General features: G+C 43.6%; 1 protein-coding gene across 6 annotated transcripts in view; it reads right to left on the bottom strand.

Annotated features, from left to right (window-relative positions):
- The window catches only part of dbn1 (drebrin 1), a 35,474-nt gene extending 12,783 nt beyond the window's left edge, over positions 1-22,691 (bottom strand). For all 6 annotated transcript variants that reach the window (XM_088279566.1, XM_088279564.1, XM_088279568.1 and 3 more), the window contains exon 1: positions 22,486-22,691. In XM_088279566.1, the coding sequence (XP_088135692.1) occupies positions 22,486-22,676 (191 nt within the window). In that variant the 5' untranslated portion in view covers positions 22,677-22,691. The remainder of the gene's footprint in view (positions 1-22,485) is intronic.
- Positions 22,692-27,539: the final 4,848 nt, after the last annotated feature.

Here is a 27,539-nt window from a genome sequence, read left to right on the forward strand (position 1 = left end):
GGATCAGCAACATGTCGGCGGTTCACAAAAGAGGCGCAGAGACCATTAGCTCATCGCAAATGCGTTGCAGAGGAGTTGGAGAGGCAATTATGATCTCAGATTGTCAGGAAGGACTAATCGAAAAATCCTAAAATCGGACTACAGGTTGCGATCAAACCAAAAGGAAGTTGAAACTGAGAGCAGTGGCGCAATGGCCACGCGGAGCATCTCGTGCGTACAAAAACGCGAAATGAAACCAGCACACGTAAAACAGAAGTTTGGAGGCAGGTTATATAATCAACAACACAAAAACAAAATGTTTCAATTCTCTTTTCAAGATAGGAGGGGGGGGGGATTCTCCATCCTAGAGTTATTTATTCATTCATTTATTTATTTATATTTTTATTTACCAAAAAAAAAAAAATGGGTCAGACACGACCCAACACTGGCAGATTGAAGAAAAGGTGAAGAGGATGTTCGGAGGATTCCGACTTATGGACAAAAAAATCAAAACTGAGACGTCTTCAGCTGGATTTGATTTGGTTTGGCCTTGCGAGATGTTTCGCCCGCCTCAAAGCTGGCGAGTCCACGCCTCGAGAAAGTGTCGTCGCTTGGGCTCGGTAATCCAACGCAATCACAACAGCAAGCTGAAAAGCACTCAAGTGCCCGAGAGCAAGTCCATCATTCCGCAAATACTTGAAATGCCCTCCAATTCGCCGTTCGCGAGCACACGAATTGCTGCTTCTACTCCTAATAATTCATTTTATACTTTGTCGTTCAGCTACCTCTAAAATCATTTTTTTACGATGTTTATTTCTGAAATATAGTTTCTGTTGAATGCGTTTTATTTTATTTTATTAACGTGCCGTTAGCACAAATGTCATGAGGCTAGATTTTATGTATGCTAGCTTTATGCTAAAAAGTCACTCTTTTACTTTCAGTTTTATTTCTCAAATGACTTTCAGTACAATAAAAGCCTGATAACTTTTTTAAAGTTTTCAGTATGATCAAATTTTTAGCTAAAAAAAAAAAAAGTTTATTTTCAGGAAGTTTCCAAATGAAAATGGCACTGATTCAGGAATTCTCTTCTTCTTGTTCTTAAGGCTTCATCGAGATCCGGTAGAGCTCAGCGCCGTTTGGCATTTTGTGGCAGAACGTGGTACTACACTCAACTCACAAGTAAATCTGGAATGTTAAAAAATAAATAAAAAAAATCTAGCACTTCATCCCGCATGAAACAATTTAGAAAAATGTGCCGCTCCGTCATCGCTGGCGTGACTCAGGATGAAGGAGGCCCGATCAGCGTTCACAGCCTCCCTTTGTGTCGCGCTGAGCGAATAATGGACTTCCTGTGAGTCCTCCCCTCTCCTCGCCGCGCCAATGGCGTCCGAGCGCTGACCAGCTCGGCGTCCAGCACAATTGTTGGGCCGTTGCCATGCGAGCCAACGTAAACAAGAGCGAGGGAGCCGAGAATGTTTGGACTGGTTGTGACGGCGGTGTTTGACTGGGACCCGATGTTTTGTGGCGATAGCCCGATGCTTCTTTTTGGATTTTGACATGTTTTAAACAAAGGGGTGCCGCTTTTTTTTTTTTTTTTGCAAAAATTTAAAAAAATCAAGCCCAAAGTGTCAAGATTTTGTGGACGTCGCAGATTATTATTATTTTTTTAATAATCTAAATGTCTTTTCCCCCTGTGAGCATTATTTTATGCTTGATCGTGCTGCAGGAGCAGTTGTAGACGTGCCGTAGCATAGATGCTAATTTCCGTTAGCTCATCTCTGATAATTCTCGTTTTCTGTTCGGATTTGTCTGGTTCACTTCCACGGCGGTTTGGTGACATTTTTGTGACCCGTTCCCCCAACAAACGGTTGCTGAAGACATGTTGGGCATTTTGAAGGCAGATTAGAACGGGGAAGGCTGGAAAATCCGTTGGTCCTGAAGCAAAATAGTGGCAAGCAGGCTTATGTGTGGGCTGAGAAGTTTTCATTGAGAAGCAGCGGGCGTCAAGTCTCCTCCGACAGAGACGTCTGTGTCACACAGGGGGCTGCTCTTAAAAAACAAAACAAGAACTCACACAGAGTGGCTTTTGTGAGCTGCCATTCCGTTTGATAGGCCGCTTCTGCGTAGGCAGCGGGCCAGCGGGGCCTTTTTTCATCCTCCCTCATGCCTGCTTGCTACTCTTGCTTCACAAATGTTGTTTTTTTTTTTTTTTGTCAGCTTCACCCGCGCACTACAGTTGCCATCTCGTACATCGAGTTGGTCTTACTCGTAGTTCAGCATTCGTGAATTGACTTTTTTTTTTTTATCCTCAGTATGTCTCAGACCAAGGCCCTGTCTAATACAAAAATATTGCTTTGGCGCCATCTGGTGGCCACAAACGATGTTGAAGCGAGTCAAGGCGCTTCACTTTGTCAAAAAAAAAAAAAAAAGCCTCTTGCTGATATCTTGACAAATTCCCGTTCATAGCGGCAGCGCTCCGTCCGAATAGCGTGGGAACGCCGGACCAACTTTTAGAGGGGACATACTGGACTTTTTAATGGCTTGTGGTCTCTGGAGGGCCTGCTCACCTGTCAAGCTTGAAATTAATCTAACCAGCACATTTTCTGCAGGATGCCCACGTCCGAAAATGTCAATTGCCTCTGGAAGAAGAAGGAACGAGACAAAAGTAGCTCATCCTACCGCGGAGATGTCTTCTGTGACGCGACCGGCGGTGAACAGCAGTAATTAACGGCAGCGCTTTGCAGCCTAATTCATCCCCAGCCCAATTACCAAACAGACAAACATCAAACCTCTGATCAGCACTTGATGTTTTTTTTTTCCTCACGTTGGCCGGACGTTGTCACGGCTTTCAAAACGACGCGTCAGAGCTGACATATTTTTGCAGTGTTGTCTCCCACCTAGCAGAACCATCTGTGCATGGTGATTTCTCTGGTTCTGGTCCCCCCCCCCCCGGGAGCGTCTGACTCACCACTGCAAATGACCCGCCGCCCGCTTTTATGTAAAAGCTGGAGGATTCGTTATGGCGCCGCCAAAGCCCAAAAGTGGGTCAACAGCTGCAAATTTAGACGGTAATGGACATTTATTTAATAGACGTGATGGAAAATGGACTTTTTAAATCATTTGTATGCAAATACATCGGTGCCTATTTTCATCAAAAATATTGTTGTGGTTGTTATATGAAGACACCTGAATTCAAAGGTGAATGATACGTTTCCTTTCAGACTTTTTGACTGTGCGTTATCTGACAAGTTATTCCTTCCCCGTCCTCCTCTCGGGTTATTGATCGGTCCAGTCAATACAAAGCGGCCTTTTTAACGTCGCTAACTTCTGTTTATGGCTCCACTTGAGCGCCCGCCTCTGCTGCCTGAATAACAAAAACATTTGCAGACATCGACATCCCTTGTTTTTAATAAATTCAACTTTGGCAGTGAACGGGAAACTGACCGGGGGGGGGGGGGGGGGGGCGAATATTTACACAGCTGCAGATGGAAGTTTTTTTTTTATTTGTACACATTTTGGGAATGAAATGAAACCACGGTTTAAGTGGGATGCTAGGTGCTGCTGTTTTGGTTGGCAACGTTCAAATTCATATCCAACATTTTCCGTCACATGAAACTAGAGTAAAACACGACATTTAAAACGGGCTTAGCAGTTAACTCTTTAACGCCCAAATATGAACAATATTAATAAGTTCAGTTACGACCCGTTTTGTTGTCTTGATGTAAAAATGGAGGCTTTTATTTGAGGGAAGTCCTTACTATGTCTCACATGAATGAAATACGCTATTAAAGATAATGTCACAGATTGGTGACAACAATAAAAAAAAAAAAAAAAATCTCATCTATTTCCGTTTGATTGTGACTGTAGCCGAGTTCTTTATTTTTTATTGCCGTTATCAAGTTTATCGTCTGGGTCGGCTTGCACTTTGTCGCGACCTTTACAAGCTCAATGTCCCCCGTCGCATCGATTTGTTAGCAAAGGCGTTGACTTCCAGCAGGGTTACACGATGGACCGTTAACTACCCGCCCCCCCCCCCCCACCCTCTCCAAATATATCGACGCTTGCAAAGATCCTGACGGGGAAAAGACATTCCCATTGTCTGCGTTCAATAAGGTTACACATGGAAGGGTTCATGTCAAAACATTTTCTTACCTGACAACGTCAGACGACAGAGAGGAGACATGGAAGAGAAGAGAAGAGAAAAAGGAGATTAGTTCCAAACTTAACAAGAACAAACCAGGAATTTTTCAAATGAGTGTATCGAGTTTAGCTGATTTAATTCCCACATTGCTTTGAAATTATGAATCATCGTTATCGTCTCCATTATCTGTAAAGATTGTGGATTTTATCTTCAAGTTCAGGCAGGGAAGGGGAGAAAATAAAAATCCCCTGCCACCCTTGAGGCTTTCATCTCAAATAATGAGATATTCATTCGCGACGGCGTACAAATGACGCAAGGGCGAAAAAAAGAACGACTACGCCACGCCAAATGGAACGAAAGCATTTCACCCAATTGGCGGGATTTTCGTTTGGAAGCATTATTATGCTCTTCAGTGATCATGCCGCCGAGCTGGCAGCCTTTGAAAGGAAAAAACGGATCTGCCTAAAATCGCACTTTTCTTCAGCTAATATTCATCCACCGTGGAAAACAACATCCTCTCAAAGGACATTTTTGCACGCATGTTCAAATCGTCTCCATTCTAACTTTGCGCAACTGCGACATTCCCAAGATTTCCATGATACATCGTCGTGTCGCTGCGCTGATTTTCAAAATCCTCATCCACGACGCTCAATGTCTCGCTGTTCCTCATTAACACCTCGAAGCTGCCATACGACGACCGAACACGCCAAAGCAGGCAGACTGAGCACCGGCTGCTTTCAGAGCACCCGGCCGATCATTGTTACAAGAATATCTTAGCAGTTTCTTCCACGTCAATAAACAAATGCTAAGTCCAGGAAGCCTCGGCCCAGATTTCAGGTCAGCTCCGGGCGCTTTGGAAGAAACATTTATCGGCACCGACGGTAAGGAAAGAAGACCGAGTCGGTCCCCCGGTGAGCCGGTTGACGGTCGATTAGAACGGGCGCGTCGGTGACCAAGAAACGCAGAAAGTGCGTCTCAATCACTCCGCTTTGTCGAATAACATCAAAGTGTTTGACTCAATCACTGCCAGCCCAGTTAAAAAAACAAACAAAAAACAAAAAAAGGGATCTTTGACGTATTTAGCCGTCAATGGTATTGAATGAGTTAACTCATTCACTGCCAGCCCAGGTAAAATGAATGTACTTTTTGGCGTCTATATCCGTCAATGGCAGCGAATGAGAAAATAGCGCAGCCAACGGGAACCGCTACTGCTTTTTTGCCAACCGGAAGTGCGTGACATTGTTGTGAAATGTCCTCCAACCGCATAAATCACAGCCTCCCAGCAAAATAAGCATGTTGGACTCACTGTACACTCTCAGCAAAGGCGGTTGGCAGAGCTCCATGCCAAGACGCCACGTGAGCTCCCCCAACATGGCAGGGAGGACGGAGGGGCTACATGCCGTTTGTTTTTCTGACAGGATTGTTGACGGCCACGACAGCTGCTGGCTTCCATCGACAAGAAACATCTCCGGATACTTTCGTACAGGTTGATTATTTATTCTCCAAAGGGATCATAATATGGAAATTGAAAATGTTCCGGGTGGCTTGGGGGCGTTCATTTTCAGTCCGTCGAGGGCTTGGGGTGAAATTCTACAGAAAAGCCTCCAGGTAAGCAGAGCTGCAAAGGTTAAAATGAGGTAACATTGTTAGTCTGTTAGGTCGCCCGGTGAAGTCGACGGTCAGTCAAAAGCGAGACACGCCCCTCAAGTAAGTCAGAAATTCCCACGGGAGCTCCTGTCAATCAAAAACAGCCAAAGACCGACGACGTCCAGCAACTCACTCGCTCAAGACAATCGCTTGAATCGTTTGAACTTAATCGTTTCAAGGAAACGTCTTCTACTGTATGAAGCTTGTCAACAATCTAACAAACGGCCGAGTAGTGAGTGGGAACGTGATCAGAAGCATCTGGGACAGCATGTGCTCCAAAACATATTTAACCGAGATAACAAAATTAGTGGAGGAAACGAGTGAAAAACACTTGAGTCACATTTTTTTTTTTTTTTTTTTTAAAGCATCTCTTGATAAGATGAAGCGTGTGTATTAATGCAGGATATATATATATATATTTTTTTTAAAAAGCCTGTTGGCTTTGAGGAACGACTAAATTCATGACTCACAAGTGAACACTTTGTTCATGTTTGGGCTGATTTATAGACGGGCAATGTGAATCGAAAGAACAAAAACACAAAATATCTGAAGAATTTTTGCATGAGGAAGAAAAAAGAAAACGACACTCATATAGTGTACATTAAACGCCACCCGTCCACAGTCTTACGTCAAATAATTAGAAATTAAGTGCGGAATGGCTTTGTCGTACATTTTGGTGTAAAAAGGTGTCAAATACCGGATTGTGTTTCCCCTTCATGATTTTCATTCCGCTTCCTAAACGTACGCTTTGGATGCACATGTGTATGATCGGTCGCCCCTCCCCCTCGGGGATACGGTCGGCCTACATCCGGGGAGCCTCTCGTACCATCTCGAGATGAGCGCATGGAAGGGTTTCACGTCGCAGCGAGTATCAAAAGACGGATCTGGAAGCGCAACGATAAGTCCAAGGCAAGAGTTGAGCGTTTTTGTTTTGATTTTTGTTAACGCTCGGACGCTCTGCCACCGCTGCTAATATGAACGATGCGGCGGGGAGAATGTGCCGCAGATCAATTTGCACATTGGACACCCAAATATTCATATTTTTACGAATGCATCTAGTTACAGAAAAAAAGTTTCTTCTGAGAATGCCTTCCATACCAAAGTCAAAGCGGGAAATCCTGGATCAAATCGAAAAAAATCGAATCGGGCCATTTTGTTTGGAATCAAATCAATTTGGGAAATTTGAATCGATACCCGCCGCTATTAATCACGCATGCTTTGGCGCGACCTTCGAAATGGAAACTTGCGACGTTGACGCTTTAACATCGTGATTTGCCCCGAATATTTAGCATTTATTTGCTTCTCACGCAGAAGCCACCGAAGCAGGAAACTGCCACACTCGTGCACGGACCAGAGGAGGATCATGTTAAACTCCAGGACGTTTTCTGTAATTCCATTTCTAGAACTTATGAACGTTCTAAGCCAGACGATTGCGTAGTCAACTTCAAACAGACAAACGTTCGTCGACATCCTCTTTTAATCATTCAGAGCTCGTCTAAAACTGTTTTTCTTTCCCAAAATCCAGCAAAAGCACCCGGTGTGCGTTTTCTACAGATGACAACACTTCAGCGCACCGCTAACGTCGCCAACTGGTGCATCTCGTTCAATCAATAACGTTCTCTAACACAGCGATTGCCACAAATCCCTGCGGTGAAAACGGGAACCATTACAGGAGAGCGGCGAGGACGGGTTAAAAAAAAAAAAAAAAAAAAGAAGGCTGGCGAGACGGCGTAATGACCTTGAACACAAATCAAGTGAAGAGCTCCAGCGCCATGAATAAAACATGTTGTTGACTTGGTCTGACTGGAAACAAAAAGTAGGCGGCGGTGACGGGGCAACGGGAACGTCAGATAAACAGATGTCGCGCCCGTTAACGACGACAATCGGTGACGTCGTCCCAAGCCTTTGAGTGGGAATACTAACAAGGCATCGAAAGCGAATGCGGATGTTAAAAAGCTTGACAAACCATTTTCAAAGTTAAAAGATAAAATTCCAGTCATCTATTAAACACTTGTGAGCGAACGTTGATCACAAAATGCTCAAACCAAGTCCAAATGTGTGTACGTCAAGAAGCGCCGAGACTATTTGACACGGCGAATTCCGTTTTCACTCGCGACTCCCCCGCTGTCAAGACTGCGATTACCCGGCGTAGCGCTCTTCAGCTCCGTGTGGGTGCGAAACAGAAATAGACATAAGTGTGCCAGCGTCACTCGGTTTACCTGCCTGTCTGACGCACCACCGGCACTTTGAAAGAAGTCTTTGGTGAGTCAGTGCACAGGTTCAAATCTAGCCAAACGCATGCGACATTTCATCGTAAAAAAAAAAAAAAAAATTTAAAATAATTGGTGAGCTGCCAACCTTATGGTCTAATCGAAAAAATTATATATAATTTTTTGTATATTTTTTTTTAACGATTTGTGATAAAATATATCTTGCTAGGTCACAGATTTTTTTTTTTTCATTTAATCCAACAGTATACAATAAATATGGTCCATTAACATCGCGTTTCAACCTTGCTCAGTTACAAAATGATTCCCGGCGCGCCGTGGGTATTTATGGCTTCTCATGCAACGTGACAGACAGTGCCGCTTCACCTTCTTTATTATTTACAGCCACATTCCAACAGCAGACGTTTTCAGATGGATAAGAGCATCATTTTCATCCGTTTTTTTTTTCTTGCGGTAAGGAATACAGAGAGAGAGCAAGGTGTGTCCTCAAAAAAAAAAAAAATTGTCACTACAGCCTTCTATCAGCAGTTTTTCCGTATCAAATGTTTTGTCAATACCCGCAGTCCCTTTTTTTAGTCTCTGGAAATCCACACCAGAATTCATAATAGACCAAGCGGGTCTTGTGCCGATATTGAAGACGAGATCGAAATTCTATAGACGGATATCGCTGAGGAGGTTCTGATGGTACTAAAAGGACATCGATAATACCATTTGTCCTGTTGAGGTCATGGGTGACAGATGACCTTTGGCAAGAAGAGTCAAGCACAGAAGTAAAATCACCAACATTTCCAACACCAATTTTTAATTCACCTAACATGCCTGTTTTGGGAAGTGGGAGGAAGCCGGAGTAGCCGAGAAAATCTGACGCAAGGACGGGATTTGTACCCTCGAAGATCAGACCTGTGAGGAAAATGAGCTAACTGCAAAATGTCAAAGTCCAGAAGATTCCGATGTGGCCCGTATCAGCCGGTGCTGGCATCTGCGTGTGTGAGGGGAATCTGGACTGCAGCGTAAGCTTTATGCTTTACATAATAGCCTTATTCTGTGGAACACACAAACTCTGCCAAAAAAAAAAAAAAACAACCTAATCTCTTTCTGTGATAGGCCAAAAAAAAGCGAGAAGATCGGCGCACTCAAACGACTGCGAGGACCAGCAGCGAATCATTTCTATTTCGAGAGACAATTCAATCTGCGTCTTTTGACAATGAAGCAGCTCTGACATTGATTTGATCGCAGGTTTTGTGCCATTTCTGGACTCCGCGTGATGTCCTTCTTCGGCTACGAACTCGGTAGGCGCGGGCGGCATCCGGACCGGATGATGACCGAGTCTCGAGTCAGCCGTGACGTTATCCCTCCGGTTGGCGCTCATTCCAGAGACACCAACTCAATTACGTCTGACAATAGTGGATGTATACGCTTCCATAAATGATTTAGGCGTTCCTTGTGGTCTCGTTGCTCGGGCGTTCTGCTTTGGGACAACTCATCAGCGTAAGAGTTGTCAAGTTCGGAGATTGAATCATCTCTCCGGACTCCACTGTTTGAAAAGAATTGGTCGAGACTTCATTTGCCTGTGAATGTCTTGTTGATGGCCGCCGGTCCAGGCTGCGCTCACAAAACTGAAAGGAAGTTTGGTTTGAGTCACATGTTCAACGTGATACGGCGCTCGGCACGTCAGGTGTCGTCCGTTTTTCATACTGCGAAAGGAGAAGTGCGACTGACCAGAGATGACAAGCGTGACTCTCGATTCTTGTGTTGCAGCGAAAGCCAGTTGTGCGTCATTTGTAGCCTTCTTGAAACGTTCTGATCAACGATAGGCGAGAACCTCCCTGGAAACTGAACACTCTGGACCACGGTTCTCGTTTGCCCTTTCCAGAACGGCCACAAAGTCGGGAGGAATTGGCAAACATTTCATTGGACTATGAAGAATCGCGACCCAGGGACGATCCCGACATTTGTTTTAATCTGTGAAGCGTAATCCAGGATGCAAAAAGAGGTGAAAAAGCAAGGCGGTTTTGTGGCATTTGGCTTGGCTTATGTCTGGTAGCCGACTGAAGAGCGACAGAAGCAGTTGGCTGGACCGCGCACCGGCTGCCCAGATGGTCCAAGAAGGACGTGTCAAGCGTGAAAAACAGAAAGAACATTGCCAGTTTCTCTCTGTGGTTTCTTCTTGCGTCACCGCCAGTAAATGCATCTTGTAATTACTCTCAGAAATGGCAAATTATTTCAACCAGGACATGAAATAAAAGACGGATATGAAATGAAAAATTTAAGTGTTTCCGAGTCTCGGTTCTTTCCAGTCGGCAAAGAAGCCGCGGTGTACATTGGGCCGTGATCGTGCTCAAATAGCCGCGAGGCATCCCGGCATCGGCGGCTGATTGTTGGAAGCAAACAGGCGGAGAAAACAGACCGCCGACTGCGAGGAGCTTCGGGGCAAAGACATCCCCGGAGAAACGTCATTAACGCTCGTAGTCATTCTAAGGAAATCAAATCGCCATGGTACAATGGGAGCGTGCACCTAAAATCGGCTGATTTTGCATTCTCATAAATTAAAACAGTACTAAAACACACAATTCCGTGAAAGAAAAATGCAGTAGTAAAAAAAGAACGAGAACCCAGGATGGACAGATTCAGAGAGGAACATGCAGCACAGCTTGTATCCAGGCAGAGGGAGAGAAACCTGTGTGGAAACTACCCACAATGCCCCCCGGCGGACCTCCCTGCCTCCCTCCTCTCGAAGCACAACACGCTTCACTGCAAAGCGGCAGAGTGCTGAACTCAGCAAACGGCAGGCCGAGCCGCTATCTCTCGTTTGGCTCGCAGCTCGAGTTATTCCATCATTTGCAATGTCCACGCTATTGAGCATTTAGCAAATGGGACATAAGAATTGACTCCGACGTGCGAGATCGGAGCGGCCATCCATTTTTGCCAACAATGACCTTTGATATATAATCAAAATGAGTCGAGCAGAGCGGGTCCGGCCCGGCCGGATGCCCATTTTCAGGCTGGAGGTTGATTTTAGCCCGGGCCCACGACTCGACCCTCGCGCGTGTGATGAATCTACCCACGAAACGGGCAAACGACAAAAATCGACAATTTTTACGAATAAGGCCGGAGGGTCGAGGCCGGAACGGTACAGAGATGGCGGCCGGAGGGCGGGGGACTGACCGGCAAAAAAGGGTCAAGTGCCCAACTCCGATAATCAGAATCATTCTGTCAAAAACGCGAGATGTTTACGAGTAGAATTAGAGAATTTCACGACTAGTACGAGATGAACGCAACCGTCAAACTTGAATATCTGTGGGCTGCTAGTGCTACAGGGTGGAAGGTAAACAAAACGGTGAGGTGACGCTAAGACAATTCAAGGACGGCAAGAGGTGCGCAACAGGATCTTTCACTTCTTATTAAGAAGCCAAAATAGCCGTTTCCCAAACATACGGGACTATCGCTCAAGCAACCTGCACAACATGTCGGCGACTGGAAGGAAGCAACGGGCGTCACCTCGTCCTGCCACGGGTTTACGATCGGGATCATTCGGTTCCGTGCTCACGTCCGGCGGCAAATTGGAGTTACAACGCATCCATTCATTTTCGTGATCCTTTCTTCTCATTAGGCACGGAGACTATAAGCCTGTCGAGGATTTTATGCTGTTCAGGGGTATTACGGTTAAAAAAAAAACAATGTGAATGAAATAAAATAAAATAACTGAGGCAACATTTTCCTGGAAGATTAATCGATTAATCGACAACTAACGCATTCTACAACTCGTCAATTATTATATAGCGACCTTACTGATTTCTAACAGTCCAAATCCTTGAACTAGTCAACATGTATTTGTAAAAAAAAAAAGAACTAAATGTGTGCGTAAGCAAATAAAATACGAAGATCGTCTCTCAAAATGATGTCGTACGACGAGGTCTCGTCTCAGCTGTCATTAACCGACGTCATTTGGGTATCGTGACAACTCGAGCGGAGATTACATTAGGAGTGACGGGGAGTCTGGTTCATGAGTGGCTCGGCCTTTTGGGGGCGAGGGGCTCTCAAAGTCCGAGCTTTCACCCCCGCTGGGGCCCAAACATGTTTAGCCAAATCCTTTACTTTGCAGACACACGCGTGCCATACAAATCCCAGTTAAACGCCACGACATGCCAGACTAATGGAGACGGGTGCGACACAACGGGGAGGGGCAGGGACACACAAATTGTTTTTTGCGCTACACACACGCATGCAAAAAAATAAATAAAAAATTGTTCCGTGCTGATTTTGGCCCATCGATCGGCAGATTTCCGAGCAATTCTCTTCACATCAAACACAAAAGCCACAGCCGCCATGAGGATTATTAGCGTCCCATCTGCATGTGGAAAGATCCGTTTGTGAAAATGCTGGCTGGAGGGGAAGACGGCTAAAATTGCAGCAGAGCTTAAAAAAAAAAAAAAAAAAAAATAGAAATAAATAAATAAAACATCTTACGGTCCTGCCGCCTGCAGCTGAAAGCACCGAGGGACAACCGAAGCCTTCAAAGGCTCCCGACAAAACAGGCCGGGCGTCGTGTATAGTTGTACACAGCCCACAAATCCATTTGTTGGTTTTTTTTTTATTTACCCCTTCTTCCTTTCCCCCCCCCCCCCCAACATGTCCACCTGAGACTCAAACAGCGTTTACTCGTTTCGCTTCGCTCTTTCTTGCTCCTTCGTACCTCGGAGAGTTTGCGTCCTGCAGGCTTGAAATAACAGCGGAAACGTGATTATCATCTCGTGCTCAGGTCTTGCTTTGCAAACAGTACGATTTTTATTGAATTGTGGTGTTTGGAGAAGAAAAAAATAAATAAATAAAAAAAATCGGGTAATAATGTGAAAATCAGTTTCATTCTTTTAAAGCGATGCGGTCATAAAAATCTGGACTTGTTACTTACTTGATTGCATTGGATTGCGTTGCCATAGTGAAGGATTTGAACATTTCCGAGCCGAAGCGACCCACTTTTCGGGACTTTTCATACGCTTGTGGAGCGAGACGAGGCGTGGGCAAAGTATGGCTTTGTTATTTCATACGGCCCACTGAGCATTTATATAATCAAGTGTCTTGTACTTCTGCAATCAATTAGTTGGCCCCTCCAGAAAAGTCATTCAATAATTAATTACTTTTATATCCATTACATTTAAAGAAATCAAATATATGCGTCTAAAAAAAATATTTTTCCACTGCTAAAATATCAGACATCCCTACCATTGCCTGAAATAAATATTAATAATAATAATAATAATGATTACATTTTACGAGAAAGTTTTACAATGACCAATTGTCCTCATTAAATAATTTATTAAATTTCTTAAAAAAAATAAAAAGCCAATTCAATGATGAAATTAATAATTGTTTAATTGATTGGGAGAAATGGTTCCGAAAATCGATGGTTTATTAAACGTAATAAAAGAAATATTAGAAAAAATAACATTTATATTTCATTAATTGAATCGGCCCTAATTTGCAAATACGGGATTGAGAATTGTCCGCTTTCTTCCGCGTTCCAATCAATTAACCGCGAGGTGCCAGATCGACGGACTGTTATTGTGGCGACCTCAAAATTTGGCAAAAGGTTCAACATTCCAGATTTTTTTTTTTTTTTGTCTGCGGTAACAACATAATAAATCCCGATTACGGCAACTAATTGGGAATAATGTACAGTAATCAAAATGGCATCCTGAGAAGGAGACAGCCGTAACTCGAGCCTGCAGCTGCTTCATCTCAACAAAGACCAAAGCGCCACGAGGCCGCCAGAGATGCGAGGATCAGCTGGACGGATGCACAAACAAATCAGAGGCGCGTTTCCTCTCCGGGAGGCTAAATCGTGCAGATTCACCGTGGATGTACGGCTCAACAGTAAATGGCGACTTGACGCGTATGCGCCCCACATAGTTCACGTACCGAATAGAATATATATATTAGTAGCCATTCCCCAAAGAGGAAAAAGAATATATGCATGTGAGTAGTGTGAGAGTCAAAAATATCTGTTGCTAAAAGTGTTATAACAGCGCTATTATCGATGCTATCCACTTTGTTTGTTAGCATTAAGCAACGCTGACATTTTTAAAAGGCATTGCGTTCCGTTTGACAGTGAACGTCACGGCTGCGTTCATCAAGCTTGTTTGTGGAGCCGCTGCAGGGGTTGTCTCCTCGCATTGTGTTTTGATGTCGGCGCAGCTCCCCGAGCGGATCCCAACGGACAACGGTCCAAGTTTGAGGAGTCAAGCTGCGCTCAGCTGCTTTGGTGCCAACGCGCCTGTCGGAGGGGTAGGGGGGCTTATGGGATTGATGGAGGGAGTTGGACGAGAGGGGGAGGGGGGGGGACATGACACTGACATGAACGCCGGAATTAAAAAGTCCAGCTGAAGGAAAGCCTCACGGGGCACGCCTGTTTGGAGAGCATCACTCGTCGGTGTGGGGAGACGGGAAGTTGTTAGCTTTGCTTCAGCAAGCTCAAATTGGAATATGTTCCCTTCCTTGCCAGTGTCGAGTTTATGCAGAAGAGGTCAAACTAGGCATGAATTGTCCTCAGGTAAAAGCAATAAAAAAGATCAAAATAATAAAATGGCAATGTCCAAATGAATCCAAATGTAGTCGTTCTCTTGGAGTCAAAAGAGTCATGTCAGAATCCCAAAAGTATTCCACAAATTACTTAAGCAAATGTAATCGAGTAAATGTTGCGCAATACTAAGCACCTCTGCATGTCACTGAAAGATTATCCTGAGCGGTATCCCGCGGCGTATGGCGGTGGTTCCTCACCACCAGGCCGCGGATTTGGGTTGCCGATTCCGATCGTGACTATACGTCAGCAACATTTTCACTTCGGGGGTGTTCGACGTGAACTTTGTGTTGAGTTATTTTTTTTTGGCTGGTAGTGAATGAGTTAACGATATATTAAAATGTGTTTTTAGCAGATGCTGTGCCTGCTTTAACCTAAAACTGTTTGAAAATCCTCTGAACGCGAAGACCCGACCGCTAACGCAACGGCGTGACAAAATGACAAAAAAAATGATTTCTTTCCAAAAGAATACGCCGTCTGTCCATCACACTGAATTAACTCTGCAGCTCTGATCCGTGAGCCGGAATTTAATCACCGGCAGACATTTTAACGGTATTAGCGCACGTGGAGGGGGCAGGGAGGAAGGAGAGATGAATATGTATGAGCAAAGCAGAGGACAGAGCGAGTGAGAGAGGCACAAAGAAAAGATGGCACACACGACGGAAGACTGTTGTCCTTTGGAACGGCGGTAAAAATCAGCCGGCGTGGCGACAACTATCGAACAACTCCCCAAGTCGTAAGTCAACTGCAGCGCTACCGTCGGAAAAGACGTTCGGTGGCGTGCTCGGGTGAAGAGGTTCCAGCTCGCCGGGTTTCGGTTGATTGGTTATCGGGGCGAACGTTTGGATAAAATATGTTCTCATGCAGACTTGAATTCTTTGACTCTCCCGATCAGTTTGTCGGCGAGTCACAACCACTTCCTGGCAGTCCAGCCTGAATGACCGCATGTGGATGGAATGCCGTGTCGAAAGTTTTTACCTTGTTATTAATGCAGAGTCCAATTATGAAAGTATGTTTCACGTTCCTCGTCAAGTCGCATTCCTCAAATGTTTACAACCAAAGTCCGAGCCTCGCAGCTTTTGCCCCGCGACTGACCCGCGAAAACTAATTTGAAAACCGCACCATCAAATTTTCCTCTTTTAACGCACTGCTCCCGTTCCCTCAAGATGAATCCAATATCTTCTCCTCCCACCATCAGTGTCTGTTAATCTCATTTTCATGAAGAGGGTCTGCCGCCGCCCCTCCCGTTCGGAACAACTCCGCATTCCGTTTTGTGCCAAGCCATCCAAGACAGCAAATAAATCATTTGACATCTTGCCCTGCCACGGCAGTCGTCGACGTTTCAGGGTTGCGAGGTGACGCGGGTCCGTTGGAGGGCTCGTCAACGAATCGGCGGACGCAGGAAACAGATGGCGAAGAAATGAGCGTCTGGATTCGAACGAAGAGAAGCGGAGACTCGTAAACCTTCCCGGCATTTCGGACGGAACGTCAGCGGAAGCCGCGAAAGGGGAAGCGTTTTGCGGCGTCCGCTCTGAATCAGACAAGGGGATGATGGCGACTGACACGTGGAGATGGAGGAGGGGCAGCGGGGAGGGAGAACGTCTTCGCTCAGAAATGATGGGCCAAGAGTACCATCAAATACAACAAAGGAGAGCCCGGAATATTTTTCAGTGGCCGGATGGCGGGCTGTGTATTTGGGAGCTTGGGAGGGGCTTTGGCGTTTGGGTTCTAAATCATAGTTTCAAGGCGGTTTAAACTGTTTCATTGCTGCCATTGGAGTTTCTATCTACAAAAATAAAATAATTAACTAAAAATAAAACAATTAACTAAAAATAAAATAAAATAAAATAATAAAATAAAATAAAGTTAAATAAAATAAAATTAAATAATAAAATAAAATAAAATAAAATAAATTAAATTAAATTAAATTAAATTAAATTAAATTAAATTAAATTAAATTAAAATAAAATAAAATACAATAAAATACAGAGATGCTGATTTGCTAGTTGAACTTGGCTGGAACAAACTGCCGTTTCTGTCTCACAGACAAGAGAAACCCAAGAGCCTCTTGAGACCCAAAAAAAAAAAAAAAAAAAAATGAGGAAAGAAAGAGATCGCGAGCCTGTCCAGAGAATATCACGGTCTAGTCTTCATAGCCTGGAGCGAAAAGAGTCGAGCACAAAGATGTGTCTGTTATGCATTACTTGCTTCTCGAGACAGAACAGCTTCAGCCGCAGCGGCGTTCAGAAGGGCGTCGCACATTAGAACTTGCAACATCACAACTCACCACCACTCGCATTCAACAATTGCCTGTCAGCACTTGTATGCTCTCACACCAAAAAAAAAAAACAATCGAGCAGTGATCAGCAATGTCTGCGGTTCTGTATGAATGTCGGCCCAATTCCAACAATCCCAAGGCAGTGTGAGCTTGGCCCGTCCTGCCGTCCATTGTTTCTACAGAAACGAGAGGCACGAGCCGCGTCTCTGAAGCGCTCCTAGCTTTGCTATTTTCAACCGTGCAACGAGAGGAGCCACCCAGCAGCTTTTTAGTTGATGTTGATGAGGACGGGAGAAACTACAAAGCGCTTCCAAATATAGATTCAACTTGGCGCTGGCTCCCAGAACAAAAAGGTTTTGAGGACAGGTGGGTTGTTTCAAAAAGTATTAGGTAGGAGAAGCAAACACTGTTTTTCGGGGAGGGGGGGGTGATTTTCAGAAGCGATTACAGGCAGGTCGAGGGTCACATCACAACGCCGGTTTCCTAGTCAACACCCAAAAAAAACAAAAAGTCCTCCACATCAGCTACACATGGAAAGTTAGTGAAATTGGACTTTGGCGTGAAATTTCAGGATGACCCTAAAATGTGCAGTAACCTTTCAAGAGGACTAAATTCGACCCTCTCCGACAATTCGATGTTTCCGTACTTTTTAGAGCTTGCTTCTCTCTAACAAGGTGCTGATCTTCATCATAGCACAGTTCCTTGTCAGGTTACGTCCCTAAAAAAATATCTAAGGGGCCACAATGCACAAAGTCTTTAAAAAAATAAATAAAATGGATTCCCGAAGTGGATCTCGCATTGATCGCTCAACTCAATCAAATAAAAAAAAAAAAAATGAACCGAAGTGAGCATTCAACACTCGAGAAGACTCCAGCCTTTTGCGGTTTCTTTCAGTCCTTTGTTTGCTGGTGGCCTTGAGTCTGCGGGGGCCTCTAACACTCAGAATGTCTCGCCTGATTGAAAGAAAAACACAGTTTTCCCACAGTGAGTTGAGAAGACGAGATGACAGACACACGTCGGGTTGGCCCGCAAATGCCGTCACCGTTAACGTCGCTGTGAAAGCGAGTCCAAAAGAAGAATAAAACGCAGTGGCGGGCCGTGCCTTGCGGCCGTTGGACTTTACCTAGCAACTCAAGATGATACGTTTATGAAATCCCCAAAAAAGACAGCCCGTGCTGTGGGAGCGTAATTTTCGGCTCTTCCTCATTCCTCATCGTGACGCTGACCTCAGTCTGCCATGCCGCCGCCTGAAACACGATATCACGCGTTTCGGGGATGTTTACTGGAGGTGGTGGAAGAAGCGGTTCGCCCGGGAGTGAAGGAACATCTCCGTGTGATTGGTTAGAAAGCAGAGCTTATTGATTATCTTTAATTGTCACGCTGAAGAGCAGACGAGGAGTCACGATGCAGCTTTTGGTTTTTAGCCGACGAGTGAATTCTTTCTTCAAAGCATTTCATCCTCCGGTTTAAGAACTGGATGGCGCGGTCGGTGGCTGCAAGGTTGTCGATGACCACATTGTATCCCATTTTGGGGTTTGCACCCTCGGCGATTAATCCTGACAAAACCGCATCCAAAATGCGGTTGGAGAACCACCACAAGATAAAACATCCAAGAGAAGCTTTATGGCGCACGTGCTCCGAAATAAACCAAACTGGCATACAATCGCTGTTCATAATCACGCCGCAAAATAATCTGATCGTGCAAATCTTCACGACAAGAAATGGGAAGCGGGAATAATGCTTTTTAGTCATTTCCCTCGTCAAGGCGGTTAGCCGCTGCGATGTTGCGTCACAAGGTTAATGACTGCAAGTTGGACTCTCAGTGCAAACACGACTTCACCCCAAACAAGAGGACAAGGCTGCCTCATCCGTCACGCAGATGCGCAACGCACATTCTCACCTGGGCTTGAAGCGAAGCGGGTGTCGCAGTCGAGGCGGACCGACGCCCTGACAGGCGCGAAACAAAAGATAAGGATAGCGATCACATGAGTGGAGTACGCTCATCCATCCTGGGCTTAGAAGGAATTGCCACATTTGGCGAGCAGATCTTTGTCAATTCCAAATATTAAAAAAATCCCCCCCCACCCCCTTACCCCCAACACAAACACGCTCAATTTTAAAGTTTGCTCATTTTCCCCCGTTTTAAATCTTCTGAATCGGAACCAATGAGCCGCCAGTGATTCGGGGGAGACGTTTACAATCAGCTGTTAAAAGCGCATTGATGGCGTGCTTCCTTCCTTCTGGTCATTGATGAGCGTATCATTACTGGGGGAACGGCGGGGGGGGGCGGCCGTTGGGGAGGTGTTCCGTGTTGTTTGGGGTCAGCCGTGTTTGGAAGTCTCTGCTTTTGTTCAAATCCCATCAAGTGTGAAAAACGGGGGCAGGCCCGAAGCCCCCGGCGTCATCGTCATCTCCGTCACGCCGACATTTTTGGGGTTTGAAGCACAAACCTTTGGGCTTGAATATGAATGAAGCATTTTATTTTGCATGGGATTTTTTTTTTTTTGGGGTACACACCTTGAATGTGAATTATGCTAACATTTTTAGCATCCTGTTACTCAACTGGTCACTTTTTGTAACGAGGGTAAAGAAAAGTGGGGATCAAGAGCCAAGCAAGGAAAACAAAGTCCACAATGCAACTCACGAATGAGTCAACGCAGGCGGGACGATTGGAAAGGAAGGACAGATACTAATGAGTATTGATTGGGAACAAAAAGCGAGCAGAGCGGTTCACAGCTGTGTGCGTTATAGTCCAAATTTGGGATGATGCCTGATTGGTCAAGAAAGCAACATATTGAATAATAAATTAATTTAAAAGTACCAGGTACAATTATTTTTGTATGCGTAAAAAAAAAAAAAAAAAAAAACATAAAAAAATCGAGGACAGTTTAGTTAATTTTTTTATGTTTTCATTGTCACTCAAATATTTTTTTTCTGCATTTGATAGTTCAACAACCAAGTCCTCTCTTCCAAATTTCTGACAATGACGATTGATTGATTAAGAAGACGCCCTCCTATTTCCAGAGCAGGGAGGCTCGGAAGCAGATGTCTCCGATTCTCATTTCCCCATCTTGTGATCGACTCCAAACAAAATACGCAATCTGAGCTGCGACGTGTATGCTCCCTCCCAGCTGTTGAACGGGGGGCTATTTTCATTTTCAAGCTCAAAATCTTTCGCTCGTTGCACTCCGCCGGGGTTGTCCTCCTGCTCCTTGGGCACAATCAAGGACGAGCAGTTTACAGTTTAACTACAGCTCTGCTGAAAAGCCAAATATGACCTCCGCCAATGTTATCTGCTCCATCAGGCCTTCTAAAGGGATAAATAATTCACAAATCACTCGCCGCTGGAGGGAATCAACAAACGACTCACAATCCCAAGCAAGACAAAGTCAATTGACCGGACCCTCGCATCCTTTGTTTTATGGCCAATCCTCCAAATGATTATGCAACTTGAAACTAAAATTATACGGACTAATAAAAAAAAAACTTGGTTATTTAGCTGGATCAAATTTCCAAGTCGGAGTTGGACAAAGTACTATGTATGGAATTCACTCCCCCCCCCTAAAAAAAAATTGAGGCTTGAAAACAAAATGGCTGACTTCCTTTTCAATTTTAGACTTGAAACATTTTCAGGTGTTGGCTAATAATAAACATGTACACCAAATATTGTGTTGATTGGTGAAACTGGGGGCGGGGGCTGATATTTTTCGTTATCGCTCTGTAGCTTTTTCATGGCAGGAACTGTAAATAATCATTTACCATGCTAACTTTGCGCACAATTGACGCCATCGACAATAAAAAATTTTAAAAAAACATAATAAAGAATTATCATCGCCTATCTGTTTAGACTACTTGCGTCCGATTGTGGCTCATTTGGCAACACGAGCCATGGAATTCAACCAAAATGGCTGCTTCAAATCAAAATGGCCGACTTCCTGTTCAATTTCGCACATGGGTCTATAAGACTTTTTCATGCGTCCTGTCTTGATAGACATGCCCACCAAATTTCACATCAACAGATGAAGGGAGTGACGAAATCTTTTTCCAATTTAGCATGAGGTGCTATTGAGCAACTTTTAGGTTGTAAAGTTGGTGACGCCTAAAAACATCTTTTCCCCCATGATACATACGCTTGAGTCATGGGGATGAGAACGCAAAAGGCAATCCATTCATCTGAACAATGAACAGCGATTGCAAACAGCACAAACAAAAGAAACAACATCCTATTTCTCCAATCCTGCAATCCATATTTGGCGGTGCTAAATAGCGACTAGCGCCAAAGATGTCCTAATGTCCTCGTGCCATGTTGCTACACTGGCACCAAATATTGATTTTGTCGACACATCAAGCTGTCACTGCTGATTTCATCACACACATGAAAGTAGTGGCTTCAATCCAGATAACTGGAACAATGCTTGCGTGCTGATTGATTTTGGAATGTTTGCTGGATTGCGTTAAAGACTCGTTAATAATGACGACAAAATATTTGGCACAGTGCGTAGCAGAACTTTTATTTGGTGTTCTGCTTTCCAGATATTTGGTAGAGGTACGCAGACGACCACCGATGTATCCTATTGGACAGCTGGATTTTCTATGGCAAACGGAGTAGCTCAAAAGATTAAAACTGTGAGTTACTTTCAGGCCGGTGCTGTTCTGCTCCAGCCCTGAAGTTGGCGCTAAGGAGCATTGTTGTCAAATTAATAATCCGAAGAAGACAGTGGAATCACAAAGCTAGTTAACTAAAGAGATTAAATCAACTCCTTGATAAGAATTCTGTCGTGCATTTCCTAAATTTATGGAACACATTTGTACGAACATTGCAATTTATTTTTCAGCAGAGATGGAAATAAGAATATAGCCTGTGACGCCATTTTCATCGATGGACATGATATGATCATAACCAGGCACACGAAAGAAATCTCAAAGACGCATGTTCGACTACATTTTGTGAGAGTGTAACCTTGCCAAAATTCATAACCAACAACCTTTGAACAAAAACAACTTGTCCTAAAGTTAAAATAACCCCTCCCCCCAATGTTGTCATTGCATGTTGACAATAAGTCATCATATCAAACAGTCACGTGAACTCTTAAAGCCTTTGAGACTTTGAAGACGCTTTTTTCTATTTCCTTCTTATTGTTATCAACCGTGCACAATGTTGGCCGTGCGAGTATACTGAGTACGGAAGGCCACAAAGGGTGATGGTGGATGCCTCCCTTACGTCCCCCTCCTCCCACTCACACCCTGGCCTCGCCCCTCTCCTTGCTCGCCCTCATTTTGGGGATGCAGGAGCTCATCAGTATCTCAAGCACACACACGCAGACACAGACTGACATTGTGTAAAAAGTCACAAATTGCTCCCATCTGGCTGCACAGCAAACATAGCTGAACACAAAAGCTGCTCACTCAGGCTATGCAAAGATCCGAAAAGTCGCATTTGGACAAGTTTGCACGCGTTCACATCATCTAAATCAAAGCTACATGCTCTATCGTGGATGTGCAGCCAGTACGGCGCATCTTCCTCCCCCCCTCAAAAAAACAAACAAAAAAAAACGCCAGCATCCATGCCACAGATGCAAGCCGGGAAAGGTGCGAGGTGAGCGGCGAGAACCCGGTCGGGCACCCGGTGGGGACTTACCAGTCGGTGTCGGTGCTCTCGTCGATGACGTCCTGGTAGGCGGTGAGCAGGGCCAGTCTGTTCTTTGCGAGATTCACAGCCATGTTCGAGCCCAGCGGAGCATCCAGGCCGCTGCTGATGGAGGAAAGACGCGGAATGAGTGACGACGACGACGAGGAGGAGGAGGAGGATGAAGAGGAGGAGGAAGCCATGAGTGGTGGAGACAAAGGAAACGTCATGGTGGCCGAGAGGTCCTAGCGCCGCAGTTTCATGCACGGGGGAGGCACAGCCTGTTGCTGGGTCCTAGTGCCACCTATAAAAAAAGAAAGACAATACATTGGACCCCGTTATTCGCGGGGCATAAGAACCGGGCTGTCCCGCGAATAGCGAAAACGGCATATCATCAGAGCTGGTCAGTCCGTCCCGGGGGCAGAACGGTCCGGCCCAACGGCACAGTCAGGCGCCCATTTATTTAATATTTGCTGTCTTTCACAGATGATACAAAATATATGTCTGTGATTATTGTTTTATTGTCTGTCTGTCTCTTAGCACCGGTACTATTTTCATTCGTCTATCAATGCTGTTCTGCATTGTAAGTTAACATGAAGCTAGCAGACTTTTGTCGCTACTCAGATTTTTGCTCGAAAGTCAAAAAAATACAAATAAAAAATTGGCTGAGCAATGGAACTCATGGAAGTTCCAAAAACTCATATGTAGGGTTCAAAGTTACAAATGAAAATGTCCTTCATTTTTTGTCTGTGTCAATTAATATCATACATGAGCTTTCATTTTAAATGTATTTATTTTTCTGCTGCGTTACGCCAGTACCGAAGGAAGGTCACCACTATTCAAGGTGCACTCTTAAAATATTGTAAACTCCTCTTGCAAAGTGAACTGGAATTATTTTAGTTGAGAGACATCTCATTAACATTTTAAAAATAAACACATTCAAAGCCTTTGGTGGAGTAAATAGTTCTTTTGTACAAGGTCCTTATGAACTTGAAATCGGGGTTCTCACCCCACCTCATTTCCCGGAAACATTTATTCGAGAGGCTTCCCCCATTGGCCGGTGGTGGCGGCGGTGGGCTGGTTGCCACGGTAACATGCCTGCCTTACAGCGTCCAACCCAACACGGGGGGTGTTTTTCTCCCATAGACCGCGCGGGGGTTGGCTCCAAGCCCGCATACCTTCATCATTGAGGCCGCACTATAATGGACGATCGCGTAGGAGCGGGGGGGGGGCTCGATTGACACGTTCAGAGTGTTCAGATCGGAAAACTCTAGAAACACGCAATTCAATGTTTTCTTTCGATCAAACAAAATGAGTGGCTCACTAGTTTTCATTCATTATTCAGCACACAAACAGGATAGCAAATAAACGTGTAAACGGCGTGTTTGGATCGTAGCGCTTTGATGCACTAATAGAAGGACATTGCATCTGATTAGCCGAGGAATGTTATTAATTAGCATGTAGCTGCACAAGATTTGGCCTGGGAATGCAAATTTAGCGACGGAGAACAAGAGAGGGCTCACTCCATTTTTTGCTCATGAGGGTGATTTCAAATTTATGGCTGCCACTCAACATTTAGTGCAACAGTGGTCTAAATCTCGGTGGCTCGATAATTCAGCATAACGCTAATTAATTCTAAATTAAGATATACTAGCGACTCTTTGGAGATCTTATGTCAGCCGTCCAAACATCTACTACTGCTCCACTTTAATACAATAAGGGTCCAAGTCCAAACTAAATCAATTACAGAGCACCCTCTATAGGGCAACTTGGCAATTGCAACATGGAGTTAGCCCACTATAGTTCTCAGTTACTCAAATAGTATTACATTTTTTATTCGATTAAGCTTGCACTGTCAACATTGCAACTGAGAACAAGAGTGGGCTAACTGTTAAAAAAATAGTTTGCAGGAAGTTTCTTTAACGATTAATGGTTGACGTCCAACAGCTGCCTCAAAAAGATACCCTTAGTTCAATAATGTTCTAAGTCCAATTCTATCCATATTCCATGAAAGATGATAAATAACATTGACTCCTACTATAATGCAAATGCACCGAAATTGGGTTACATGAGCACCGCCCAAGTATCTTTCTTTTAAAAGAGTGTCTTATTATGGATTGGGTTAGGTATGTGTAAATTCTTTTGCAGGTCTCCTGTGTTCCTCGTGTGCTGCTTTGATAGCCAGTATGAGCAAGGGTGTGTCAGCCAGTGGGATAAAAATCATACAAAAACATCCTGTCCTTCTTGGGGGAATTGGGCCTGTTCTAGTCGCGAGCTCTGCCGAGTCAGCAAAGGCTCAACCGCTACCTTTTGCGTCCCCGAGCGTGACGGAACAAATTAGCAAGCGGTCCAGATGAGCACACACTCTGCTTGACGAAGAAATAAATAACACTTAGAAATATGGGTGAGTTTAATCCGGCAAATGGCCACGAAGAGCGCTTGTAAATCCTCAGATTGAGGTCAGAGCTTCTGCTAAAGATGGGAAAAAAGCTTAGTTACATTTTGGGATTTTCCAAAACTTGTGTATTTTCTCAGCGCAAGGGTTTTATACATGTTCGGATGTTGGGTTGCAGGATTAGGCAAAAAAAAAAAAAAGTGATTAATATGACTATTTCTCGAGAAGAACATGATGTGATACTTATAATGGGAATGTATGTATTTAGAATGAATTTTCTTAATATTTGGACTGTGATATTCTAATTTTTAAATGTATGACATGATAGTCTGTCTTTGCCTTTGACTAGTGCTCCTATTGACAAATATATTGATCTGTGACACATATGTGAGGGAGCAGACAGATGGGCACATGGCAGCTAAACAAAAGACCAGGAAATCACTTTCTTCCTTTGTCTTTCTACTATTATTTACACCCAACTACCTATCTATAATGGATAGTAAAAGTCTACACACCCCTATTCAAATGCTAGGTTGGTGTGATACAAAAAAAACGAGGCCAAGATGCATAATTTCAAAACTTTTTCTAGCATTGGTTGTGACCTGCAACCTGGACAAGGAATTTGAGCAAAAAAAAAAGCAAACTAAAAGTGACATTCCCTTGAAAAGATGTTAAGTATCGGTCTGGCTGCCTTCATATTTCCTATGCCGCCATCTTGTGTGTCAATGTGGTAATCCAGCCTTTGACGACGAATTTAGAAATGAACAAAAATTTAATTTTGTACAGAGAAGGAGTAAATTTACATGCGCATCATATTTTCTAATAGCTATAAAAAAACAAAAAATAATAATAATGGTGTATAATAAATACTTACGTAGTATACTGTGTACTGTAATGCTCCGGTGTAATACGATGTACGTATTCTCTATAAATCAGAGCCAGCCGCTTTAAAAACCAACGAAGAAGACGAAGAGCCTGTTGTCAGCCTTAAAAAGTAACAATTTAGCTTTTAAAAAACATAGTTATGCTATCATTAAAAAAAAAGAAAGTTATCCGTTTTGCAACGAAAGTAAAATGCAGTAAAAACCACTTACCCTTTTTAATAGTCGACAGTTAAACCTGTCAATTGTTAAAATGTTGTCAAAAAGAAACATTTTAACTGTCATACAAACATTAAAAAGAAGTCGAAAACATTCCAACAGGAAAATAGTTTGCAGACTGTCATCTAGTGAATTTTTGGGGTATTGTTATATTTTAACAAACATAAAAAGATAACGGTGTGTAAAAGTTGCCACCACTGATGAGTTGAAAAAAAAAAAGATACTCACCCTTAATTCTGAGAAACGTGGAGAGGATGACTTACTGTGTTTGCCTGGGAGGTTAGTCTCTTCCTCATCAACACAGCTGACAAAACCAAAAAATAAAAAAGACCATATTTATTATCAGAATGCTTTTATTATAAATATACAGTGTATTAATATGGAATGGTACCTGACACTGCCATTCATTTTAACTCTCTCAGGGGAAAAAAACGCTAACTGAGCTTGTGCTGCAATCGTCTAAATGACAAATTCATGAAGGGGGAGAAGAAAAATCGCAAAATGCCATAGTGGCAACAAAGTGTATGAAAACGATCTGTGTTTTGGTGTCAGCTGATACAAAAAACAAACAGAATAAAAAATAGTGAGGTAATAGGATGACGATGCTGATGACGTAATTGGAGACGTTCATCGAGACAATTTGAAAGGCGCTGCATCCATTTTGTAAAACGTTCAAAGCCACATCTTATGAGTGAAGCAGTCACGCTAGCCACTTTCACACTGTGTTGCCCGTAACTTCGTAAAAAAAAAGCCATTTGAACCATTTCCCCAATCTATCACTTTTCATTACATTCTACAACATAGCCACAATGCCATTTTCTTCTTGCATTCCAATCAACCATTTTGACACAGTGCCCCCAGCGGTGTGGGTGGGTATGACACTGTCGATGCGCAAGTAAACACATTTCATGGATGGATTTTATTTTTTATCGAACACGGACAGAATTTTTATCTAAAACTATAAATTCATGAAAAGTATGTTTTTTTCCCACTGTTATTATCCTATCATTTTTCAATAAAAAACATTTACTTCCAACATTTTCATTTCAATTGAATGTGACAGTTTTGGGAGGAAGAAAAAAAAATCCCCAAGTTTTTTCTTACTTTCCAATAAATTCCAAGCTAATTGTTTAAGAAAATGTGTTACATTTTGTTGTTTTCCAGTTTAAATTAAAAATTCACGTAAATTGATGTTTTCCACTATTAGCACATTTAAAAAAAAAAAATGAAAATCAACTCCACTGAAAACCAAAATATGGCAAAATTTGGAGGCGCCGCCCCGTTTTTCGGCCAAATATGAAGCTAGTTCTCCCCCCTTGATGCAGCATCTTTAAATTGATCACTCCAACCCGATGAATGTTGATTTGCACCAATCAAACCAGCGTTTAACGTTCCCAAATGGTGGATGAGTACTGAAAGTCCATATGATGATGTCCTGTGAATTTTTTAACCCTTGTGTCACCCCCCCCCAAAAAAAAGCAAAAACGGCTTCATGTTCAAGTCAACCACCACATTTTTTTTAAACGTCCAGGCTGGCTCCAAAGTAATCAGGCACTTTTTAATGTTTAACG

The sequence above is a fragment of the Idiotropiscis lumnitzeri genome, chromosome 17 (assembly GCF_059441095.1).
Source record: "Idiotropiscis lumnitzeri isolate Australia: NSW breed Sydney's pygmy pipehorse chromosome 17, RoL_Ilum_1.0, whole genome shotgun sequence".
NCBI classification, from domain to species: domain Eukaryota; kingdom Metazoa; phylum Chordata; class Actinopteri; order Syngnathiformes; family Syngnathidae; genus Idiotropiscis; species Idiotropiscis lumnitzeri.